At 43.1% G+C, this 23511-nt stretch overlaps 3 protein-coding genes across 3 annotated transcripts; 1 reads left to right on the top strand and 2 right to left on the bottom strand.

Annotated features, from left to right (window-relative positions):
- Positions 1-4023: 4023 nt before the first annotated feature.
- On the bottom strand, positions 4024-5100 carry LOC137402855 (uncharacterized). Its single transcript, XM_068089364.1, has 2 exons — positions 4693-5100; positions 4024-4563 (listed from the first exon to the last, which is right to left on the bottom strand). Exons 1-2 carry the CDS (start codon positions 5098-5100, stop codon positions 4024-4026), a joined length of 948 nt encoding a protein of 315 aa, XP_067945465.1.
- A 4219-nt stretch (positions 5101-9319) lies between these two features.
- On the top strand, positions 9320-9721 carry LOC137402854 (retroviral-like aspartic protease 1). The gene has a single exon (XM_068089363.1). The coding sequence runs from the start codon at positions 9320-9322 to the stop codon at positions 9719-9721; it is 402 nt and encodes a 133-aa protein (XP_067945464.1).
- Positions 9722-16126: 6405 nt separating this feature from the next.
- Positions 16127-17744, bottom strand: LOC137402853 (complement component receptor 1-like protein). The gene is made up of 4 exons (XM_068089362.1): positions 17567-17744; positions 16757-16918; positions 16298-16422; positions 16127-16195 (listed from the first exon to the last, which is right to left on the bottom strand). The coding sequence occupies exons 1-4, from the start codon at positions 17742-17744 to the stop codon at positions 16127-16129; spliced, it is 534 nt and encodes a 177-aa protein (XP_067945463.1).
- Between the last annotated feature and the right edge of the window lie 5767 nt (positions 17745-23511).

Raw genomic sequence — 23511 nt, 5'->3', positions numbered from 1 at the left:
GCAGTTTTGAAAAAGTTCCACAATAATAAATTAGCTACAACCATTTCAAACTATAATTTGAAGATGAGCTTGTCGGCACGTTTTATAATTTGTGATTTTATAGTTTTTGATGTTTGATGTGATCTGACTTTCAGGACGTTTTGACGGTTGAAAGGATCAAAGCAAGCAAAAATGCAATTAAGATGTTTTTATTTGCAAAGAGACAGACATAATAGATGCTGCAACTTAAACGCAATCGCCGGCATGAATAACAAGAGAGACATCAGCAGTTTATCACTTATTTTTCAGCAGCAGCTGCGCAACTAGTGTATTTCGAGAGTTGCAACTGCAACCAAGTGTAGTTGATTTTAAGTAAGTTACTTCAAACAACAAGAACAATTGCAAATGACAGAAAAGTACCGATACTTTCTGATAAATCTACTAAACTCTGCTTTATTTCATTTTAAGCAACGGTGTAAGTTCATTTTTAAGGAGCACTTGATGTGAGACAAGTGCCAATGACAGATAATTATCGCTTCTGGTTTTTACAGTAAGTATGGCGCTTATTTATTGCCCACATCATGAGTTTACAAACTTCATATATTTTAGCATTATTGTTATCTGAAGGTTAAATAACAAAATTGGAAAACTAATCCTAGCATTACATTTAACAGCATATAGTTTTTGTTAAATGTTTCCCCATACACATTGCCTATTCATAATGGTGGTCATTCATATATATTCATATAATATAATCTTTGTTACATGTTCTCACTTACACCTTGCGTATTCATATTTGTCGTTTTGTATTTGGTCTTCTCCCCTTTTTTACCAAGGCTGATTAATTTCTGTGAGTTTTCAGTAATAAAACAGTCATTATGTAATTGAGAGAGAAAGAGCCAAACTAATATTGAACTTTAAACTGAATCTAAACAAATATTTTAGCCGATCTAAAGAAGGCATGTTAAATCACACTTCACATACCTTCACAATCAGGGTGTACAGTCCAATATCCTGTCTCTTGACATACTATAGTATCATCTCCAATCATCTCATATCCCACATCACATTCATATCTGACTGTATCATTATATGAGTGTCCAGATACTTGTCTCTTAGAGTTGTCTACTACCGGTGGAGGTCCACAGTTTACTTCTGCAACAAACAGTGTAGAAGAATTCTCCATTGCTGCATGTAAAACAACTCGAAACTGAAACATAAGATTTAATGTAATAAATAATAAGCGTGTGTATAAGGGACATATATGCAGTAAGACATGCTACACTTTGTTCTACTGCTAAAAGAGTGTATAGATAATTGAGGAGCATATATGTATGATATCTTACCGTGACACTGGGGTAAAGTTGACCACTCCTTGTTAGATTGACACTCTATAACAGGTTCTCCTGTTATTTCATAGCCTGGTAAACATGTATATCTAGCTTCTGTACCAGTAGCAAGAAATACATTGCCATTTTCTATCTGTGGTGCCAAACCGCAATCTATTTCTAGAAATATAAATATATATATCTCTCTGAATAGATTTTTGAAAGAAATATTCATTAAACTTTTAGTTTTAAACATCTGCCCTTTCAATACTGTTTAGAGCTAAATAGCTATAATATGTTTGATAATAGATTTAAAGCTTGGTGGACGCTAACAACCCTGCAAACCCAATTGCGTCTAGTAATACAATAAACCAACTACTTGCTCAATTAGATTTCAATTCCTTTATAAATGTTAAGACAGACTTCCATTTACCTTCTACTATTGGGCTCAAGGTGCAGTTGGGAGCACGACTCCACTCTCCATTCAGTTGACATGTTATGTATGTTGGATCGTCAGTGGTGTAACCAGATAGACACTGGTAGGTAGCTGTCTGTCCAAACTGTGTCCCAGTCAGAGACACCAGACCAGCATTTTCTGGAGTAGGAGGCATTCCACAGGTAATAACTACAACGATTACATTGAGCAATGCTTTAAATTAAAATACATCAAAATAGGGAACAAGTTTAGTTTGCTATGAATCTAAAACTACTCAAAATTTTAAATCCCCTCAAATGATAAATATAATCACAAATGATAAAAAGATACTGATAATTTCTGATAAAATTTACTGAAATTTTGTGTAAGTTCATTTTTAAGAAGTACTTAATAAGAGACAAGTGTCAATGACAGATAATTATTGCCTTTGGTCCTTATAGTAAGTAGGGCACCTGCCTATAGCTCGCACCATGAGTTTACAAACTTCATACATATATCTTAGCAGTATTGCTATCTGAAGGTTAGATTACAAAAGTGTAAAACTAATGCTAGCATTACATTTAACAAAATATATTTTTTGTTTAATGTTCTCTCATACCCATTGCTCATTCATAATGGTGGTTTGTTACATTATTTTACCTTCTCACCTTTCTTACCAAGGCTGATTACTTTCTGTGAATCTTCAAGTAATAAATCAGTCATTATGTACTTAATAAAAAGAGCCGAACCAATATTGAATTTCTAAACTGAATCTAAAATAATATTTTGAGCTAGTCTAAAAAGGCATATTAAATCGCATTTCACATACCTTCACAATCAGGATGTACAGTCCAATATCCTATCTCTTGACATACTATAGTATCATCTCCAGTCATCTCATATCCAACATCACACTCATATCTGACTGTATCATTATATGAATGTCCAGATACTTCTCTCTTAGAGTTGTCTACTACCGGTGGAGGTCCACAGTTTATTTCTGCAACAAACAGTGCAGCTGAAACTCCTAAAGACACAGTTAGAGTACCAATTAAGCTTGCTGTCGGTGCCTGTAAAAAAAACTTGCAGCTGAAACATAAGAATTAACGTAATAAATGTGTGTATAAGGGGTCTACATGCAGTAGTGTAAAGGTTTTGTGCCCCCCTTACTTGCTCCACCAGTATAAGACTCGATGCATAAGTTTATACATATATTTTCTGCTTTGTTCATAATACAATAATAGTCAAGCACATGCAATGAACAGGCTCAGAACAGCTCTGCTCTCTAGCACAAATGTTCAGACTTATATAGCGGATAGCGCACCCCCCTCCGCCTCTTGTTCCACTTGATTAGATTAGACTCGGCTTTGACTCGGCTTGGCTCAGCTCAGCTTGGCTCTAATCGGCTTAACTCTCTGCACCTCGTTATTCCGCATGACTGAGCACAGCCCAGCTCGGCTTAGCTCAACCCTAGGCTCAGCTCTCGGTGGATTACATTCCACAACACCCTCCCCTCTATTGGTGACCACGGTCTCTAATCTAGACCTTAGGAGAGAGCTTATGGTAACCACCTAGCAGACCTCCTCCTCTCCTGTCGGGGTTCTGTCCAAAACCTCGTCATCCGCTTCGGAGACAGCTTCTCCGGGGCACCTTGTGCTGGCCTCGGCAGTCGCCTCCTCCCATTCCTGATCTCCCTTGAGTGCCGCCACACCTACTGGCTCTGGGGCACCCAGTGCTTCCTCAGCTTCTTTCAAGCTCCTGATGACCAAAGCCAATGGTTCTGGTAAAGACGCATCACATGCGTTATCCATGTTCTCCAGCACACTGAGGTCATCCGGAGTAAATGAGTACTTTAAAAGGAAAGCTTTGGTAGCGGCCGGGAGCGCCGTTTTACTTCTTTCCTTTCCGACCTCTGGACCGTTTTCCGGCAGTTCCATGAAGTAGCATACTCCGTCTCTGTATCGTTCCGGTTTCCTAGAGGTCCAAGCCAGCCTCGGATTGTGCCGGACCAGGGCTGATGGGATTTCTGGCCTCGCCGTTACTCTAGCCTTGTCCAGGTTTGATTCTGGTTCTCCCGGAACTTCTTCAAGTGGTGCTGGATCAATTATTACCGAGCTCGGTCTTTGCTGATCCTTCCCTTCTGGTCCAGCCGGGTTTCCTATAGGAGTTGCCTCCTGCCCTTGGGTTTTTGGAGCCTCCATCAGCAGTTTTTTTCAGCTGAGGAGCGGTATTACTGGTAAAAGGTCGTTTCTGACTTTCTCCGGATTTTTCTCCGGCCTGCTAGGTCGAGCTCCCTTCATGTTAGGGCCCTTTCTTGGCTCCAGGGTGGCTGGGGCTTGCCCCAGTTGCTCTGGACAGGCGTGGTAGGGCTTCAGTCTCGCTTTCCTCAAAATTGAGAAATGGCCCTGCCTCTCTACTAGATAGTTGTGGTTGCCCCAGGCCTTTAGGACCTGGTACGGTCTCACAAACTTTGCCTGTAGCTTGGGGTTTCCCCCGTCTCCGGCGTTTGTTCGTGAGCCATACCCAGTCGCCTGAGGTGTACAGCGGTGGCTCCTCTTGGTTTTCCTGTCTCACCTCCATCTGGTACCGCCGTAGTGTCTCATGCACCGTTTGCAACTTTCGCTGCACCTTGAGGGCATGCTCGTGAGCAGGAAAGAACTCGGTCAGCGGGAGGGGGGGGGAGGGTGGCTTTCCAGCTGGTCTGGGCACATCTGCTCCTGTCCCAACATCAGCATGTTGGCTGTTTCTCCAGTTGCGGAGTGGGGGTTGCCTCAGTATGCCCTCATCAGCTGGGGAAGCAACAGATCCCACTCGTCTTGTCTCCGAGCTAGGAGTAATGCCCTCAAGGAATCCCCGAGTCCCGGGTTGTTCTGTTCTACGATTCCATTGGCCTGTGGGTGGTAAGGAGTGGTGTGTGTCTTCCCCACATTCCAGAGTTGGCACAGTTCGGCACTCAGTTGGCTCTCAAACTGCGTCCGCTTTTCTGTGTGGATCTGCTCTGGCAGTCTCAGATAGCAGAACATCTGCTTGTCCAGCGCTGCCTGATGCCACCGGTGCTGTGGCATCAAGTAGTGCCAGCGCGTCTTGCCATTGGGTGAAGTGGTTGGTGAGAACCAACACCCACTTATTTCCTCTTGGAGTGGCCGGAAATGGCCCGACCAGATCTATGGCCACCTTCTGCAAGGGTCTTCTGGCGTAGAGCCTCCGTTTCCCTCTGGCCGCTTTTGTCCCTTCATGCTTTGCGGCCTGGCCCACCTCACAACTCTTGATGAGCCGTCTGACTGTGGACATCAGTCCGGGCCAGTACCAGGTCAGCTGGAGGCAGCTTATCGTCCTTCCCACCCCAAAGTGTGTCAGGGAATGTGTTTGCCATATCATGGTTTCCCGTATGGCCGGTGAGCAGATGGCGCACCATCTAGCGCAGCCCTGCCGGACCACGCGTGCATCCAGCACGCCGTCCTGTCATATTTGCAAAGAGCCATGCATGTGATACGGTATAGCCAGCTCTCTGCTTCTGACTTCCAGGTGTTCCGCCGATACCTCCTCTCCTGTGGTGATTGCCCGCTACATCATGGCCACTGGTCCCTGTCTGGTGGCCTGTAGCCTTGCCAGCTTGCCCTTCTGTCCTGACTTCCCTGGTGGGGCTGGTAGCTCTTCAGGGGTATCACCGGATCTCCGGTTCAATCCCGCCACTGTTGAGGCGGAAGTCCCGTGTGAGCTGCCAGTCGGCGCCCCGGGGTATGCGACGTTGCCCAGGGTCAACCCCGCTCTGTCGAGGGCGGGAGCCCATCTAAGCAACTGGTCAGTACCCATGTGGCTAACAGCCCCTGCTCCCGGGCCGACTCCTTCCGTGAGGGGCCTCCGTCCCTCTTTTCATTGCTCGTGCATTGTCGACAGTACTCGCAGGTTTGCCTACTCAACCAATCTGCATTCCCGTGGCGAGTTCCTGACCGCTGTTCCAGGGTATATAAGAATTCTGTCAGGATCTTAAGCCACCTGGCCACTTGGTTCGAAGGTTCCCTCCTCCTACACAACCACCAGAGTGAAGCGTGATCTGTCCGTAGAAGGAACTCCTGTCCATACAAACAGGGCTGAAAGTGCTCTGCTGCCTTGACCACCGCGAGCAATTATTGTCAAGTGATGCAGTAATTGCGCTCCGAGGGGGGTGAAGGTTTTGCTGTAATATGCAATGACCCTCTCGCAGCCCTCTTGTATTTGGGACAGTATGGCCCCTACTACACATCCACTGGCATCCGCGTCCAAGATGTACTGCCTTCGGGGGTCCGGGTAGCCCAAGATCAGGGCGGTGCTGATACTGTCCTTCAGTTTGCTGAAGGCGACCTGCTCCTCCTCTGTCCATTTCCAGGACTCTCCTTTGCAGTCAACCGGTGCAAGGGATGTTGCGGCAAACTCTGGAATGTATTGTCGGTAGTAGCCGATTGTCCCGAAGAACCCTTGGAGTTTCCTAATTCTGTGCTTTGGCTCGGCTTGGCTAAGCTCGTCTTAGCTTGGCTCTGACCGGCTTAACTCTCTCAACCTCGTTATTTCGCATGACTGAGCACAACCCAGCTTGGCTTAGCTCAGCCCTAGGCTCAGCTCTCAGTGGATCACATTCCACAACAGTAAAACATGCTACACTTTGTTCTACTGCTAAAAGAGTGTATAAATGATTAAGAAGCATATATGTATGATTTTTTACTGTGACACTGTGGTAGAGTTGACCACTTCTGGTTAGATTGGCACTCTATAACAAGTTCTCCTGCCATCTCATAGCCAATTAATACTATAAAATGGCAGATGAACTTGCTATATCATAAACGGCAGGTTGCTAAGCAACTAAAATATTGTGGAGTATAAGGGCTATCTTCACAATCAGGTGAAAAACTTGAACCTCTCACAAAAAGGTTAACATTATTTGTTATTATTTATGGTGAGAACGAATTCGGAAACACATATGTGATAAAACTGTAACTGATTACAAAGTTGAAGTTTAGTAAAACACATAATAAAACTTAGCTTTAGGTATGTGTTTAGCAAGTTAAATTCCTTTAAGCTAAGTTTAACGTGTATATTATATGCCTGTCGCAAAGCTAACAACTACTTACGATATGTACTGCACATCATACATTGCAATGTTAAATTTTATTGCAGATCGTAACCACTAAATACACTTAAGTTACTGTAGATAACTATAATTACTAAGGCTAACATATTGTTTTGTTACTAATTTTTAATTAGTATAGTATATTATTAGTGTATTATGTATAGTACTGTTGTGGAATGTGATCCACTGAGAGCTGAGCCTAGAGCTGAGCTAAGCTGAGCCGGGCTGTGCTCAGTCAGGCAGAATAACGAGGTGGGAGTTAAGCCAGTCATAGCCAAGCCAAACTGGGCCAAGTAGAGCCAAGCTAAGCTGAACCGAGCTGAGTACAGCCAAGCCAAGCCAAAGCCGAGCCGGGTCAAACCCAGCCAAGCAGAACAAGAGGCGGGGCCTACCCGCTATATGAGCCTGAACATTTGTGCTAGAGAGCAGAGCTGTTCTGGGCTTGTTCATTGCCTGTTACTTGAGCATTCTTGTACAACTTATGAACTAAGCAGAAAATATACATGTATGTATAAACTCATGCACCGAGTCTTGTACTAGTGAAGTAAAGTGAAGGTCGCACAAAACCTTTACACTGGTGGCAACAGTAGGATAACTACGATCTCAAGAAACACTCCACCACGAGACTCATACCGGATCGCTGGACTTCTGGATGAACTTTCTACTGCCTTAAAAGTGGCAGCAGGAAAAAACCCAGACAAAACGAGACAAGGGCCTGCCTGAAAAACCGCAGCACTGCTCCTACTGGAAGAACTTCCTGGCAACAGGAAGAAACCCAAAGAGAGCTGTGTAAAACCCTGCAGCAACGGACCCAGTAGATGCACTGCTCCAGGAGCAGAAACCTACTGAAGGCTCCGACAGGACTTGCCTGAGAAGGCAACACTGTTCCTACTGGAGGAACTTCCTGGCAACAGGAAGAAAACCCACAGAGAGCTGTGTAAAACCCTGCAGCAACGGACCCGATAGATGCACTGCTCTAGGAGCAGAAATCTACTGAAGGCTCCGACAGGACTTGTCTGAGAAGGCAGCACTGCTCCTACTGGAAGAACTTCCTGGCAACAGGAAGACACCCAGAGAAAGAGCCGATGGCCACGGACTCAGTAGATGTACTGCTCTAGGAAAGGAGCAAAAACCTACTGAAAGCCCTAAAAATTGCCAATAGAAAGGCATGAAGCGCTGATCCGGGACCCGACCGATTAGTCGAAGCACTAGAACGGGTGCTATTGATGCCAAGGGCTCAGGAACCGGCACCACGCTTCAGGACTCCCCAGTGCAGAGAAAAGGGGGATGTAAAATATTTTACTGCTCGCTTTCTCGAGGTAGTCGACGCCAACTAGTGGATGGAAGGAGGAACACTGTTACACCCCTGAGAAGCACTGGGCAAAGAGGCCGAAGACTGTGGACAGACTGAGGACCAAGAGGCCATCTTCAATGCCATCTGGGCAAGATTTGGGCTATCTGCCAGACAGGCACTAAGCCAGCTTAACGCCCTTACACGAAAGGAAGAAACGTCACTTCAGGAGCATGCTATAGAGGTCGAAAAGCTGGTATGCATTGCCTACGGAGACCTGCCAAACCGTCCCCGGAATAACATGGCAATGGAAACATTCTATAGCTCGCTAAGGGACCTTGCCCTGCAGCGACATCTGTTGGCCATACACACGCCCACACTAACTGACGCTGTACGAGCCAGAAATGACTACTTCCAGATTCAGGGAGGTGAGCGCAAACCCGCCGGATCTTTGGTGCGAGCCCTGGAAAGAGGATCGTCTGACCAAGTAAACTCGGTCGAAACCGATGTCCTTGGTCGACTAGCCCGGCTAGTTCAATCTCTCACAGAGAAAGCGGAACGACTCCAGGAGCGAGTTCACACACAGATCGAGAGAGGAAGCCAGCCAGCTACTCTTTGCTGGGGTTGTGGCTAGCCAGGGCACATTTGAAAGAACTGCCCCCGCTACTCGAAACCGGCTTCGGCAAACAAGAGGAGGTCACAGCAGTAGCTCTGGCTACTGACTGTATCAAGGCCAAACAACCCCGGAGACGTACCAAAGCCACAGGGGATTTGGTGAACGCTGACGGATGGTCTCAACCAGCAAGGACTAGACCGAGGGAATTTCATTCAGAAGAAGAGCCTGTGGAGACACGAAATTATTATTAGTCTTTGAGTGAGGCCAGCCCCGACGCTTTTCTTATCCCGGATGCCGCCACGCTCCTCTTAGCAAGCGGCGAGGACGTAACCAGAAACGTAAGAAGGTGACTACCAAATCTCCTCCGCTTAAGACACCAAGGACCACTCCCACAGGACGGGATAGTCGGAAGCCTGCCTTAAAAGCAGCAGGACCGGCACCTTCCCCGCTTCAAGAGCAGTGACCTTAGGAGCGGCGACCTCAGGAGCTGCAGGTCAACCCCAGAGGCGGCCCCATAGACTAACTTCGCCCCGTTGCAAAGGGAGGGTACTTCAAGCCCTCAGAAAATACCCTGGAGAACAATGCTATGGCTCAAGCCCTCAGCCAACCTCACTCCACCAGCTATTTCCTTCCAGGAAAAGTGGAGAGGCGGCCTATCCAATTTCTCCTGAACACAGGGTGTACCATGAACTTGCTAAATAAACAGGTTTTTGACCGACTACCTGAAGCCGTACGAGACCAGCTCAAGGAGAGTGACAGCCACGGCCTACTGGCTAACGGGAGACGGCACCCCTTCTATGGAATAATCCGGTTGACAGTTCGTCTGAGAGACGTGAGGACGGAGGAAGTTTTTGTAGTCAGTTCTCTAAGCAAGGATGTCATATTGGGAACGCCATTCTTCGTGGTCCATCAGTGTTTTCTCGAGTTTGAACAACCAGTGGTCCGACTGGATGGCAGGCAGCTAGTCTGCATGGACCGGCATGGATGACTGCAACAGAGCAAAGTGCAGGTAATCAGGGGGTTGTGGTTCTAGCCTGGAAAGAGATGGCGATACATTGTCGCATCACTACGTAGAATTGCTGCCCCATGGGGCTGATTGAAGGATTTCCTGACGGACCCCCAGTGGTACGTAGCCTAAATCAGCCGGGACCCAGGAGACAGGTCATCACCTGCTGTATGAACACAACAGAGCAGCCATTGACCTTTCGGTCTGGAGCCACCATTGGCACATACACGGAGGTGGATATACCACAGGTCGAGAAGGACAACCCCTTACTATACGAAGCTGGTCTGACTTCAGCCAATGAAGTACCGGTTCACCTTGAGGAGTTGTTTCAGTCAGCCCGAGCGCACTGTGAAGTGGCGAGTCAGACGGCAAGGTTGGCCTCCCTGCCGAGTCAGTATGCCATCTTGTTCAGTACGGGCGACGACGACATGGGAAGGACCTGCGAAGTGGAACACTCCATCCCACTCAAGGAGGGCACTCGTCCGATCCGGCAGCCCCCACAGGCACGGGCCGGAAAAGGAGGCAGAGGCCGAAAGGCAGGTCCAGGACCTACTCAAGAGGGGGCTCATTGAACCAGCTGGAGGAGCCTGGAGCTTGCTCGTGGTGCTGGTCCAAAAGAAAGACAGGAAATGGCGATTCTGTATCGATTATCGGTGGCTGAACGCTGTCACCGAGCAGGACACCTACTCCCTACCCAGAATCGACGACAGCCTGGACGCGCGGTCTGGGAGTTGCTACTTCAGCACATTAGACGTGGTGAGCGGGTATTGGCAAGTGCCTTTGGATGTGGAAGCCCAGGAGAAGTCAGCCTTCTCAACACGATCTGAATTGTGAAAGCGGAGGAGGTTACATTCGGATTGATGTCCGCCCCAGCCACCTTCCAAAGGCTCATGGAACGCGCCTTACATGGCCTCCACTGGAGAACGCTGTTGCTATACCTTGATGACATCATAGTCATCGCACCGTATTTCAACACACACTTGCACCGGCTGGAGGAGGTCTTCAAGAGACTCCACAAGGCCGGATTAAAATTAAAACCGTCCAAATGTGAACTGTTGCAACTCCAGGTTCGCTACCTGGGTCACATAGTGAGCCAAGATGGAGTCTCTACGGACCCCGACAAGGTAAAGGCAGTCACGGAGTGGCCAAACCCACGCGGAATGAAGAAACTCCAAGTGTTCCTCAGGACAGTCGGCTACTACCGACAATATAACCTGAAGTTTGCCACTATAGCGCATCCCTTGCACCATCTGACTGCAAAGGAAGAGTCATGGAGATGGACAAAAGAGGAGCAGATTGACTTCAACAAACTGAAGAACAGTATCAGCACCACCCCGATCTTGGGCTACTTGGACCCCCGGAGGCAGTACATCTTGGACACGGATGCCAGTGGATGTGGAGTAAGGGCCGTGCTGTCCCAAGTATACGAGGGCTGCGAGAAGGTCATTGCCTATTACAGCAAAACCCTCACCCCCTCAGAGCGCAATTAGTGCGTCACTCGACGAGAATTGCTCGCGGTGGTCAAAGCGATGAAGCACTTTCAGCCCTGTCCGTATGGACAAGAATTCCTTCTACAAACAGATCATGCTTCACTCTAATGGTTATGTAGGAGGAGGAAACCTTTGAACCAGGTGGCTCAAGATCTTGGCAGAGTTTCGCTACATTCTGGAGCACCAGTCAGGTCAGGGCTGAGTAGGCAAACCTGCGAGGACTGGCGGCAAGGCGCGAGCATTGAACAGAGGCCCCTCAGGGAAAGAGTTGGCACGGGAGCAGGGGCCGTTAGCCGCATGTGTACCGACCAGTTGCCTGGATGGGACTCTCCCATCGACAGAGCGGGATTGACCCTAGGCAACGTCGCATACCCCGGGGTGCCAACCGGCAGCTCGCATGGGATTCCCGCCCCAACAGTGGCAGGATTGAACCTGAGTGCCGGCGGTACCCCCGAGGGGCTACCAGCCCCACCAGGGAAGTCAGGACAGAAGGGCGAGCTGGCAAGGCTACAGGCCACAGGCCACCAGACAGGGACCGGTGGCCATTATGTACCGAGCAATTGTCACAGGAGAGGAGGTATCAGCGGAACACCTGGAAGTCGGAAGCAGAGAACTGGCTATACTGTATCACATGCAGGGCTCTTTGCGAATACGACAGAACGGCGTGCTGAAGGCACGCATGGCCCCGCAGGGCCGCGCTAGATGGTGCGCCATCTGCTCGCCGGCCATACGGGAAACCACGGTATGGCAAACATATGCCCTGGCAAACTTTGGGGTTGGAAGGACGACAAGCCGCCTCCAGCTGACCTGGTACTGGCACGGACTGACATCCACAGTCAGACGGCTCATCAAAAGTTGCGAGGTGTGCCAGGCTGCAAAGCATGAAGGAACAAAGGCGTCTGGAGGGAAACGGAGGCTCTACGCTGTAAGACCCTGGCAGAAGGTGGTCAGATTCTGGTGGTCACGAGCGCGCTGGATGAGTGGGTGTTCTGCTACCTGAGGTTTCCAGAGCAGATCCACATGGACCAGTGGGCGGAGTTCAAGAGCCAACTGATGGCTGAACTGTGCCAACTCTGGAACGTGGAGAAGACACATACCACTCCTTACCACCCACAGGCCAATGGAATCGTGGAACAGAATAACCGGGGACTTGAAGATTCTTTGAGGGCATTACTCCTGGCCAGGAAAAAGGACGAATGGGATCTGTTGCTTCCCCAGCTGATGAGGGCATACCGAGGCACTCCCCCCTCAGCAACCGGAGAAACAGCCGACATGCTGATGCTGGGATGGGAGTTGAGGTTGCCGGACCACCTGAAGAGTCACCCCCCATCGACCGAGTTTTTTCCTGCCCATGAGCATGCCCTCAAGGTGCAGCGAAGGCTACAAATGGTACACGAGGCACTACGACAGAGCCAGATAGAGGTGAGACAGGAGGACCGGGAAGAGCCACCGCTGTACACCCCAGGCAACTGGGTATGGCTCACGAACAAATGCCGGAGACGGGGAGAAAATCTAAAGCCGCAGGCAAAATTTGTGAGACCATACCAGGTCCTGAAGGCCTGGGGCAACCACACATATCTAGTGGGGCGACAGGGCTAGTCTTCCATCCAGAGCGAGGCAAGGCTGAAGCCCTACCATGCTTACCCAGAGAGACTGGAACAAGCCCCGGCCACTCTGGAACCAAGGAGGGGCCTTAACATAAAAGGGGCTCGACCCAGCAGGCCGAAGAGAAAGCCGGAGGAAGTCAGGAGTGACCTAGTGTCAATGATACGGCCTTCCAACTGGGAAAAATTGTTGATGGAGGCCGCAGAAAAATGAAGACAGTAGACAACTCTTAAGGAAACCTCGGCTGGACCGGAGGAAGGAGAGCACCAAAGACCGAGTTCAGTAAAAATCAATCCGGTCCCACTAAGGGAAGAAGTTTCGGGAGAACTGAAATCAAACCCGGAGGAGGCCTGAGAAACCGCGACTCCAGAAATCCCATCAACTCCAGAAATCCCATCAGCTCCAGTCCGGCACAATCCAAGACCGGCCCGGACCACTAGGAAGCCAGAACGGTATGGAGATGGGGTATGCTACTCTATGGAATTGTCAGAAAACGGTCCGGAAGTCGAACAGGAAGGCAGTAAACTGGTCCTCACGGACGCGACCAAAGCTTTCCTTTTAAAACACTAGTTTTCTCTGGACAACGTTCGAGCACTCGAGAAGATGAACAGCGAAGGTAACACCTCACTACAGGATTTATTGACTTTGGTCACAAATAGCTGGAAAGAAGCTGAGGAAGCACTGGGTGCACCGGAGCCGGTAGGTGTGGCAGCACTCAAGGGAGATCAAGAGTGGGAGGAGGCGACTGCCGAAGCTAGTACGAGCAGCCCTGGAGAAGCTGTCTCCGAAGTGGATGACGAGGACTTAGACAGAACCCTGACAGGAGAGGAGGAGGTCTGCCGAGTGGCTACCATGAGCTCTCTCCCAAGGTCTAGATTGGAGACTGTGGTCACCAATGGAGGGGAGAGTGTTGTGGAATGTGATCCACCGAGAGCTGAACCTAGGGCTGAGCTAAGCCGAACTGGGCTGGGCTCAGTCAGGCAGAGTAACGAGGTGGGAGTTATGCCAGTCAGAGCCAAGCCAAGCTGAGCCGAGTAGAGCCAAGCCAAGCCAGAGCTGAGTAGAGCCAGGTTAAGCCAGAGCAGGGCCAGTCAAGCTCAGCCAAGCAGAATGAGAGGGGGGTGGGGGCCTACCCACTATATAAGCCTGAACATTTGTGCTAAAGAGCAGAGCTGCTCTGGGCCTGTTCATTGCCTGTTACTTGAGCATTCTTGTACTCTTATGAACTAAGCAGAAAATATATGTATAAACTCATGCACCGAGTCTTGTACTAGTGGAGGAAAGTGAAGGTCACTCAAAACCTTTACAGTACACGTATAAAGTTTTGATCATTTTACTGGGGAGTGTTTACACTAGATTATTTCTATGGGTTTCTATACAGCTCAATACAATATTTTTGCCTTAGGATGCAAACACTGGAACAAATTAAAATTGTATGGTGAGGGTACACATGTGTGTTAATTAATATTACATTTCACAATTTTTTTAACTTTCTTAAAAGCTAATTTTTTACCATTAAGCTTACATCTTATTTTTTGATTAGTAATTTTCAAATATACTGGTTCAATTTCAATGTGCCGTTACACTGCTATTTCTGGTTTCAGGAATTCTGTGAAAGCTAAATGCTTTCTACATGGGCAATGGTATCCTCTGGAGGAGAAGTTGCCTTCACATTCTTTCTCTGTTTGGTGAGACAAAGTGTCAGACACAGAAAGTCCGATATCACATTTTTACGTTTGTAACAGTATCGAGAGGCACCAGTATCGTCCATCAAAATTTTAAATACAACAAATTTCTGCTGCAACAGTAACCTTTTTTATACACACACTTCCATGAATTTAATGTTTATTTTTTTCATAATTTATTTTAATTGCACAAAAAAAACTTTTTTAATGATATGAAATTTAAAAGTTAGAATAGTAAATGTTGTATAATTATACTAAATAAAAATAAATTTTCCTCACAAATACTTTTTCACTACTCGGACAAACCCACGCATTCATCTAGTGAAGTATAAATGCAGTAAAACATGCTACATTTTGTTCCATTGTTGAAAACACTGTATAGATGATTGAAGAGCAAATATATATTTGAAAATAAATTAAATATATATATATGTCTTTGTGTAGGATTTTGAAAGAAATCTTCATTAAACTTTTAGTTTTAAACATCTGCTCTTTCAAAGCTGTCTGGAGCTAACTAGTTAAAATATGTTTGATAATAGATTTAAAGCTTGGTGGACACTAACAACCCTGCACAGACAATTGCTTCAAGCGATGCGATAAACTCATCTTTTGCTGAACTACATTTCATTTCCTTTATATATGTTCAAGATAGACTTCCATTTACCTTCTACTATTGGGCTCAAGGTGCAGTTGGGAGCACGACTCCACTCTCCATTCAGTTGACATGTTATGTATGTTGGATCGTCAGTGGTGTAACCAGATAGACATTGGTAGGTAGCTGTCTGTCCAAACTGTGTCCCAGTCATAGAAACCAGACCAACATTGTCTGGAGTAGGAGGCATTCCACAGGTAATAACTACAACGATTACATTGAGCAATGCTTCAAATTAAAATACATCAAAATAGGGAACAAGTTTAGTTTGCTATGAATCTAAAACTACTCAAAATCTCAAATTAACTCAAACAACACAAACAATCACAAATGATAGAAAATTACTAATAATTTCTGGTAAAATCTACTAAATTTTGTACAAGTTTATTTTTAAAAAGTACTTAATAAGAGACAAGTGTTAATGACAGATAATTATTGCCTTTGGTCCTTACAGTAAGTAGGGCACCTGTTTATAGCCCGCATCATGAGTTTTAATTAATCGCTCTCAAAGCATAACGTATACACCATTTTCCATTTTCACACCCAAAATGACGTATTAACTGAAACTCTATGAAATCTTTTAGCTCTATGAAATGCAATGTTTTTTTGTGTTTTCGTGAACTTCTATTTCCAATTTTTGTATGAGGTTCATTTGCTAAATCGCGGTCAAGGTCGATTCTTTTCACGCGGGCAATTGTATTATCTCGAGTAGGAATAGCCTCTACCTTCTCTGTCCATTCAGTTAGACAAAGACAGACCGATATCTCATTTTTACATTTGTACCAGCATCGTCATATTCAAAGTTTTGATGGATAGCTGCTCTTGGAACAATAGCCTTTTTTATAAGCACATACTTCTATGCACGGATTGTTATTATTAATTCAACATATTCAGGACTTTTATTTTGTTTTCTCAATTCGTCTTTTGTTTGTGTTACTTGACGTTCATGTTGTTCTCAACGATGATCGAGCTTTCTCCAATGGCAGGAAGGCTCAGTCTCTACAGCCCTGGTGATGGCACCCTGCTGCAATAATATTTTGAGACAATCTAAAACGGCATGCTAAATTGAACTTTACATGCCTTCACAATCAGGATGTACAGTCCAATGTCCTGTCACTTGACATACTATAGTATCATCTCCAGTCATCTCATATCCAACATCACATTCATATCTGACTGTATCATTATATGAATGCCCAGATACTTGTCTCTTAGAGTTGTCTACTACCGGTGGAGGTCCACAGTTTACTTCTGTAACAAACAGTGCAGCTGACACTTTTGAAGATACAATCAGATTAATGATTCAGTTTGCTGTTGCTGCATGTGAAAAACTCAAAACTGTAATATAAGATTTAGCATAATAAAGAAGAAATGTTTGTATAAAAAGTATAAATACAGTAAGACATGCAAACAAACAGTGTAGCTGTTGCTGCATTTAAAAACTCGAAGCTGAAACATAAGAAATAGCGTAATAAATAATAAGTGTGTGTAAAAGGGACGTACATGCAGTAAGACATGCTACACATTGTCCCAGTGCTATAAGAGTGTATAGATAATTGAGGAGCATATATGTATGATCTCTTACTGTGACACTGTGGTAGAGGTGACCATTCCTGGTTAGATTGACACTCTATAACAGGTTCTCCTGTCATTTCATAGCCTGTTATACACGTATATCTAGCTCCTGTACCGGTAGCAAGTAATACATTGCCATTTTCTATCTGCGGTGCAACACCGCATTCTATTTCTAGAAACATAAATATAACATGCTTGTGTATAGAATTTTTAAAGGAATATTTATCTTTCATATATATATTTGTCAAAGTTTGTGTGTCTGTGTGTCCAGCTATAGCTATTAAAATCTTGAAATGAAGAACTCGTATTGCAGAAGATTTAATCTCAGAACCTCCCGTTCTCCAGATGATATGCTAAATCATTGGACTGCGCAAGAATGATGGCTTTATCGGGCAATATATGTTGCTATGTGGGTGAAAATATGCGTACCGGTCTCCGTTATGGTGCAACGTCATTTTATGCTTACTTTCATGACTTTTATTAGTAAGTTTAGCAATACTAGCTTACTCAAATTAGCCAATGGCAATGTGCAGAGTTTATGGTAAGTGGCGGGAAACTACTACATCTGTCACTGTTTACAAGCTAATTTTTAATACCCGTGCAATGCCCGTCATTCCGCTAGTTAAACATAATTTTAAACATCTGCCCTTTCAAGGATGTCTGGAGCTAACTAACTAAAATATGTTTAATAGTGAATTTAAAACTTGGCAGACACTAACAACCCTGCGCCCACAGTTGCTTCTAGCAATACAATAAACCCACCAGTTGCTCAATTAGATTTCAATTCCGTTATATATGATTGAGGCAGACTTCCATTTACCTTCTACTATTGGGCTCAAGGTGCAGTTGGGGGCACGACTCCACTCTCCATTCAGTTGACATGTTATATATGTTGGATCATCAGTGGTGTAACCAGGTAGACATTGGTAGGTAGCTGTCTGTCCAAACTGTATTCCAGTCATAGAAACCAGACCAGCATTGTCTGGAGTAGGAGGCATTCCACAAGTAACCTCTGGAAGGAGATATTAATAAAACAACTGATGTCAGACAATTGTTTCTATAGACATTTAACTTACCGTAAAACCTCTAATTTAACGCCATGGTGCTCTATCTTTCAACCTTTTTTTATTATATAGTGGCAGTCAATTGGAGGCGGCGTTCAAATAGAGGCTGGCAGTCTATTTTTTAAATGGCTTGTCAGATTTTTTGGAAGATAAATTTAGCCCTATTACGGGCAAAGTGAATGTCACCTATATTTTGCTCTTTTTTTGGTGGGGCGATATTAAACCTTTTGGATGCAATAAACCTGCTCACTTACCTTCAACTTGTAAAATATCTCTTAATAAAGGCACTTTGAAAAACCGAGAAATATCTCTACCAGTTGATATTTATTGCGTGCAGTTGACCTGCGGTGATATTATAGCCTGCATCCTTCTTTGCAATTTGTTGGCATTTTTAATTTTTACTTATTCCCAAATTTGAAGATATATTTTCATTCTATATTTCACACTGTTGAATGAAAGCTCATTGCACTCACTGATATGTTTGCTACAGTTTGCAGCCAAAACTAGCTTTTAATGTGGAATAGAAGTGAAGTTATGAGAATCGACCCTTTGTAAGCCGTGATAAGATAGCCGCACGGTTGCTATTAAATATCATGCTATAAATCTGCATACTTATAAGTTACGCAACAAAAATTTATCAAATGACACAGTTATACATTCATGAACAAGTGACATTAACGAACCATACTTATATTACATGCAGAAACCAAAATCAACATTTTCAAAACAAAAATATTTCCATCATTTGCTAGGATAGCTGCGTTGTGATTGTCGCTTTCGATGGAACGAACATCTTCTAGTTGTCTAATACCTTCCGCAATATCTTCTGACCTCAACTCATCTTCTTCACTGCTGAACTAGTTGATATTAGCATCCCAACAATTTTTTGGGAGAGCAAAACTTTCACACGTGGAACTTGGCACCAATGCAATGTATAAAAGTTTGCTTGCTAAACGTAACCTTTGGTCCAAAACATGCAACCCATTTTTATATGCATGGCCTTCAAAATATTAGGACCAAATTAAACAAGAAACTACTATCAGCTTGAGACAGTTGGTAATTATTTCTATGGCGTGGCTTTCGAAGTTTCATCTACCACCGTAAATTTAAACCGCTTTTTATATAGGTACATGTAATTCGAAGTAGAAAGACCGCGCTAAACAAGGAACTACTACTAGCCTGAGACCGTTATTGATTATTTTTATGGTGCTGCTTTGAAAGTTTTAGCGAAAAGAAAACGAAAAGCTTTGGAATTGGAAAACAAGATACCTATTTGTTATAGATATAAACGGTTCATTATTAATATGATTTTGTGGACACTTTTCCACTGATTAGTTGATATCATGGGCTCATAAAGATCAAATAATGTCAAAGTTGTGGTCAAATGGAAGTGGCGCTCAATTGGAAAGTGGTGGTCTTTTTTTTAACCCTTCTTTCAGGGTGGCGGTCAATTGGAGGTGGCGTTCAAATAGAGCTTGCATTCACCTAGAGGTTTAACCGTATATGTTTTTAAACCTTTTTCTTTTTTCTCTACACTTCCACTATTGGCTCTTAGTGAAAGCCAATAGTGGAAGTGACCCAGTAAAGTGAATAACCTTGGCTTACTCCCAATTTGAAATGTTTACTTACAAACATGTTTATACCTGAGTAAAATGTTTAATACATATGTTGACAAGTGTCACCGGTGGCTTTAAAATATGTTTGCTTGATATGATAACAAATGTGCTTGAATTCATCGTCCATACCTAGACGCTTAGTCTGAAACTTGACAATAATCTGCTCAAAGCTTATGAGCTGATTATCTAGCCCTATCATGATTAGTAACTAAACACAATTAATAGTACTGTACCCTGACATAGAGTAATATGTCACAAAACTTAACAGAATAAAAACTCATCGAAAACTAGTACGAGAAAATGTTGTAAATATATAGGACTGTAGTAAGTACATAATAGTTTGTTAAGTACATGTAAGTGTAGTAAGTACAAGCAAGTACTTTATGTACTATATATAAAAGTGTAGTAAGTACAGACAAGTATTTTATGTACTATATATAAAAGTGTTGTAAGTACACACAAGTACTTTATGTACTATATATAAAAGTGTTGTAAGTACAAACAAGTATTTTATGTACTATATATAAAAGTGTTGTAAGTATACACAAATATTTTATGTACTATATATAAAAGTGTTGTAAGTACAAACAAGTATTTTATGTACTATATATAAAAGTGTTGTAAGTACACACAAGTGTTTTATGTACTATATATAAAAGTGTTGTAAGTACATAAAGCGGCACCCACATGTAGATAATATAAGCACTTCAGCAAGTTAAGTCCTGCAATAGCTATCGTAACTGATAGTAATCTACCTTCACAATTAGGATGTTCTTATCATTGTTCATATGTCACCAGCTGAGAATGATACACAATAATAATAATAGTAACAATAATAGTAATAATGATAATAATAACAACAGTAATAAACACAAATTAATTTACTGTTCAGAATATGATTATTCAGGATTAATTATCTTATTTATTAATAAACAATAATATTGTTACAAAAGATGTTTGCATTCAGATGGCACAGTCCAATATTGATGTACCTTTACAATCAGGGTGTACAGTCCAATATCCTGTCTCTTGACATACTATAGTATCATCTCCAATCATCTCATATCCAACATCACATTCATATCTGACTGTATCATTATACGAGTGTCCAGATACTTGCTTTTCAGAATTGTCGACCACTGGTGGAGGTCCACAGTTTACTTCTATTGGGAGATCATGAGTGAGAGTTAGGAATTGTTTGCAACAGTGCTACTAGGGTTTTCTAGATTATTAACAGAGTTAAGTAGGGTTAACTCTGGTGCAGGTGGCAAGAACCTACAGGTGTTAGGTATAGTTAAGTCTGGTGCAGGTGCTAAGTGCTAATGACTGTTTGGTACAGTTAAGTCTGTTGCAGGTGGTGTCTATGGCTGATACGTATGGTTAAGTCTGAAGTAGGTGATACAAATCTAGGGTTACACAGTAACTTCCCGATGTGACTAAAATAAAATATTCGAGTTTGATAAAGTTGTGGTATACTTTACTTTGCATGTCTCTTATACAACATACTAAACTTCCCTTGTCTAGTATAAAATATTATTTGATAAACAGGTGCACCGTGCCCTTTACTACCCACGGGGTAAAATCACTCAGACTTCCCATCTGCTAGTAGCTGACTACTGTGCACCACACACTGTTAAGTAATTTGAAAAACTTTGAGGAGCGACTTTTATAGAACACTTCATACACTTGTGCTTTGTTTGATACAACCTAGCAATTTGATACATATGTCACCTTTGCAAAAAATGCTCTAAAAACAGAAATTAGTCAAATCTTTCAAAGTGCCATGTTAGATGGTGTACTTTTATAGACTGCATAGCATATACATGTACAACATAGAATGTATCTAGCAAATAGATGTACATGACAGAATATACAAAGCTTATACATGTACATAATATAATAATATACATGATAGAATATAGTCTTTTTATAATATGATACAACAATGATTTTATTGTATTACATATATATATATATATATACATGTATATATACTATACTAAAGTTGTTGTTGTTTTGCATTATTTAGTATTATGATAAATTAATTTTTTTGGTAAGCTGATGTAAGTGATTTGTATAACATGTTACCTATTACATCTGTAATATGTAATACTACATAATTAATGTAATATTACATATTACATATTACATTATTATAGCTGTTATAACCATTTGAATTTCAATTCATTGCATGATATACCTTCTATAAAGTCATGAAGTAAAGCTCATCTAAACCATCTTCTGTGTACAACGAAGTATGCATTGAATGTACAGACTATTTAATATGACAATCTTGTGTTAGACTTACTGTGGCAGATGGGGGGTGTTGACCAGGTTCCATCTTCTGTACATCGCACTAGCTCAGATCCCACCATTCGGTATGCATGACTCACACAAGCATATATAGCCTCAGATTCAAAGGTAGTGTTGTAGAGATGACGATACAGTTCACCATTTTCTACTTTTGGTGCTTGCCCACAGTCTTTCCCTTATAATGTATTGGAGTTAGAAAACAATCCATGCAAGTACAGTACATGAACACATAGTACTGTTTGGCTACAATAGGAATTATATAACGAAACGGCATCTGATATGAAAAAAATTGCTCTTTACTACAGAGTAAAATGTACATTGTAGTTTGATACACTTGATGGCTGAAAAGGTTATTAAGTTAGTTTCTATTAGATCATAATATTTACAGTAAACCTAGGTGAATGTCGGGTGTCGCCTGAGAAATAAAAAGTCATTGCATGGAACATTTAGTTATATTTGGTATATATAACATTTAAAATTCTAACTTTTAAACTTCATACGATGAGAAAAGTGTTTTGTGCAGTTCAAATAAGTTAGGAGAACAAATAAAATAACTGCAAAGGGGTTTAAATGTGAAATAATTAGCAAGTAATGGCAAGTAATGGCTAGTAATGGCTAGTAATGGCTAGTAATGGCTAGTAATGGCTAGTAATGGCTAGTAATGGCTAGTAATGGCTAGTAATGGCTAGATAAAGTCTGTTTTGCATCAATTAAATATTTGGTGTTATAATACTGATGTCGTTAATTTATTGCTGCTGTTTCTGTATTGTTAAATTTCCATCTTAATGTTGAAAACCAAAGGTGCTGAAGAGGTGTAATCTATTGCTCTTCAAAGTAACATAATGAAGCGAATTTTGGTTAGCAGGTTAAGGAAAGTTGTCCAATTTGCGATCCTCTGTTTGCAGGGTATGCAACTGCAAATTTGCTGCTGCTTTTAAAAAGAAAAATGCTACTTCTTCTGAGTCCTGACAAGTGGAAACGGTCAGGAAGATACGACTGTCCTGCTGGTGCGTGGAGATGCCAGCCTAATATTAAAAATGATGGTTGCTGGTGCACTGTGTTGCTGGTGCGATTTAGAAGATTCCCAACCTAGTCATTGGTTGACGATGATGCTTGCTGGTGCACTGTAAATGCTGGTGTGATGCACATATTTCTACCTAGTTAATGCTTGTAGAAAGATCCAGAGAAGTTTGTAGTATGTCGCGTTGTGTGCACCAAAATGAATATAACCACCATACTACATACACATTCAAAAGTTCATGTATTTATATCCTAGAATGTGGGCCTTGGTAAGTTGAAGAGGGTAAAGAGGATTGCTAATTATATATGAGTTACAATGATCTGCAGTTAGCAGCAAACAGGCCCTACCCTTGACACATGATTATATAACGGCTAAACATATTATACACATATAATGATTACGCACACAAAAAGTAATAATTAATGATATGTATAGTTATTATTTATACCAGATTACATCACTCTCTTAGAATTGAAGTGCTAACCCAATTTTTAAACAATTGGTTTTTCGGAGAGCAAAAATGCCTTGTGTTTTTCTCTGACTAGAGTGAAAAGGTTATTTTGTCTAATTAATTGACGCAAGCTGGTTTAGTTCAAAATCTGTAAGCCAATCGGGGGCGCCTCCTAGTGTGAATGGGCGGGTTTAATGTCTTTGCTATTGTTTGATTGCCATCTTGAGGCTCTGCCTCCTTCTATTCATCAGTCAGAATTTGTTGGGGCAGCTCATTCTTATGTACTATTTTAATACTGAT

This window comes from Watersipora subatra, chromosome 8, assembly GCF_963576615.1.
Source record: "Watersipora subatra chromosome 8, tzWatSuba1.1, whole genome shotgun sequence".
Taxonomy (NCBI): Eukaryota; Metazoa; Bryozoa; class Gymnolaemata; order Cheilostomatida; family Watersiporidae; genus Watersipora; species Watersipora subatra.
The sequence above is the reverse complement of the archived record's forward strand: the minus strand, read 5'-3'. Positions and strand labels throughout refer to the sequence as shown.

Excerpts from the sequence above, each read along its gene's own strand:
- LOC137402854 (XM_068089363.1), top strand. The coding sequence starts at position 9,320 with ATGGCTCAAGCCCTCAGCCAACCTCACTCCACCAGCTATTTCCTTCCA.
- LOC137402853 (XM_068089362.1), bottom strand. The coding sequence starts at position 17,744 with ATGCCTCCTACTCCAGACAATGCTGGTCTGGTTTCTATGACTGGAATA. Across the intron at positions 16,423-16,756 it reads ACCTCTACCACAGTGTCACA|AAGTAAACTGTGGACCTCCA; the intron begins GTAAGAGATCAT and ends TGTTTGTTACAG. Across the intron at positions 16,196-16,297 it reads TGACTGGAGATGATACTATA|CAGGGTGCCATCACCAGGGC; the intron begins GTATGTCAAGTG and ends ATATTATTGCAG.
- LOC137402855 (XM_068089364.1), bottom strand. The coding sequence starts at position 5,100 with ATGATATGGCAAACACATTCCCTGACACACTTTGGGGTGGGAAGGACG. Across the intron at positions 4,564-4,692 it reads CACACAGAAAAGCGGACGCA|GGCATTACTCCTAGCTCGGA; the intron begins GTTTGAGAGCCA and ends GGATTCCTTGAG.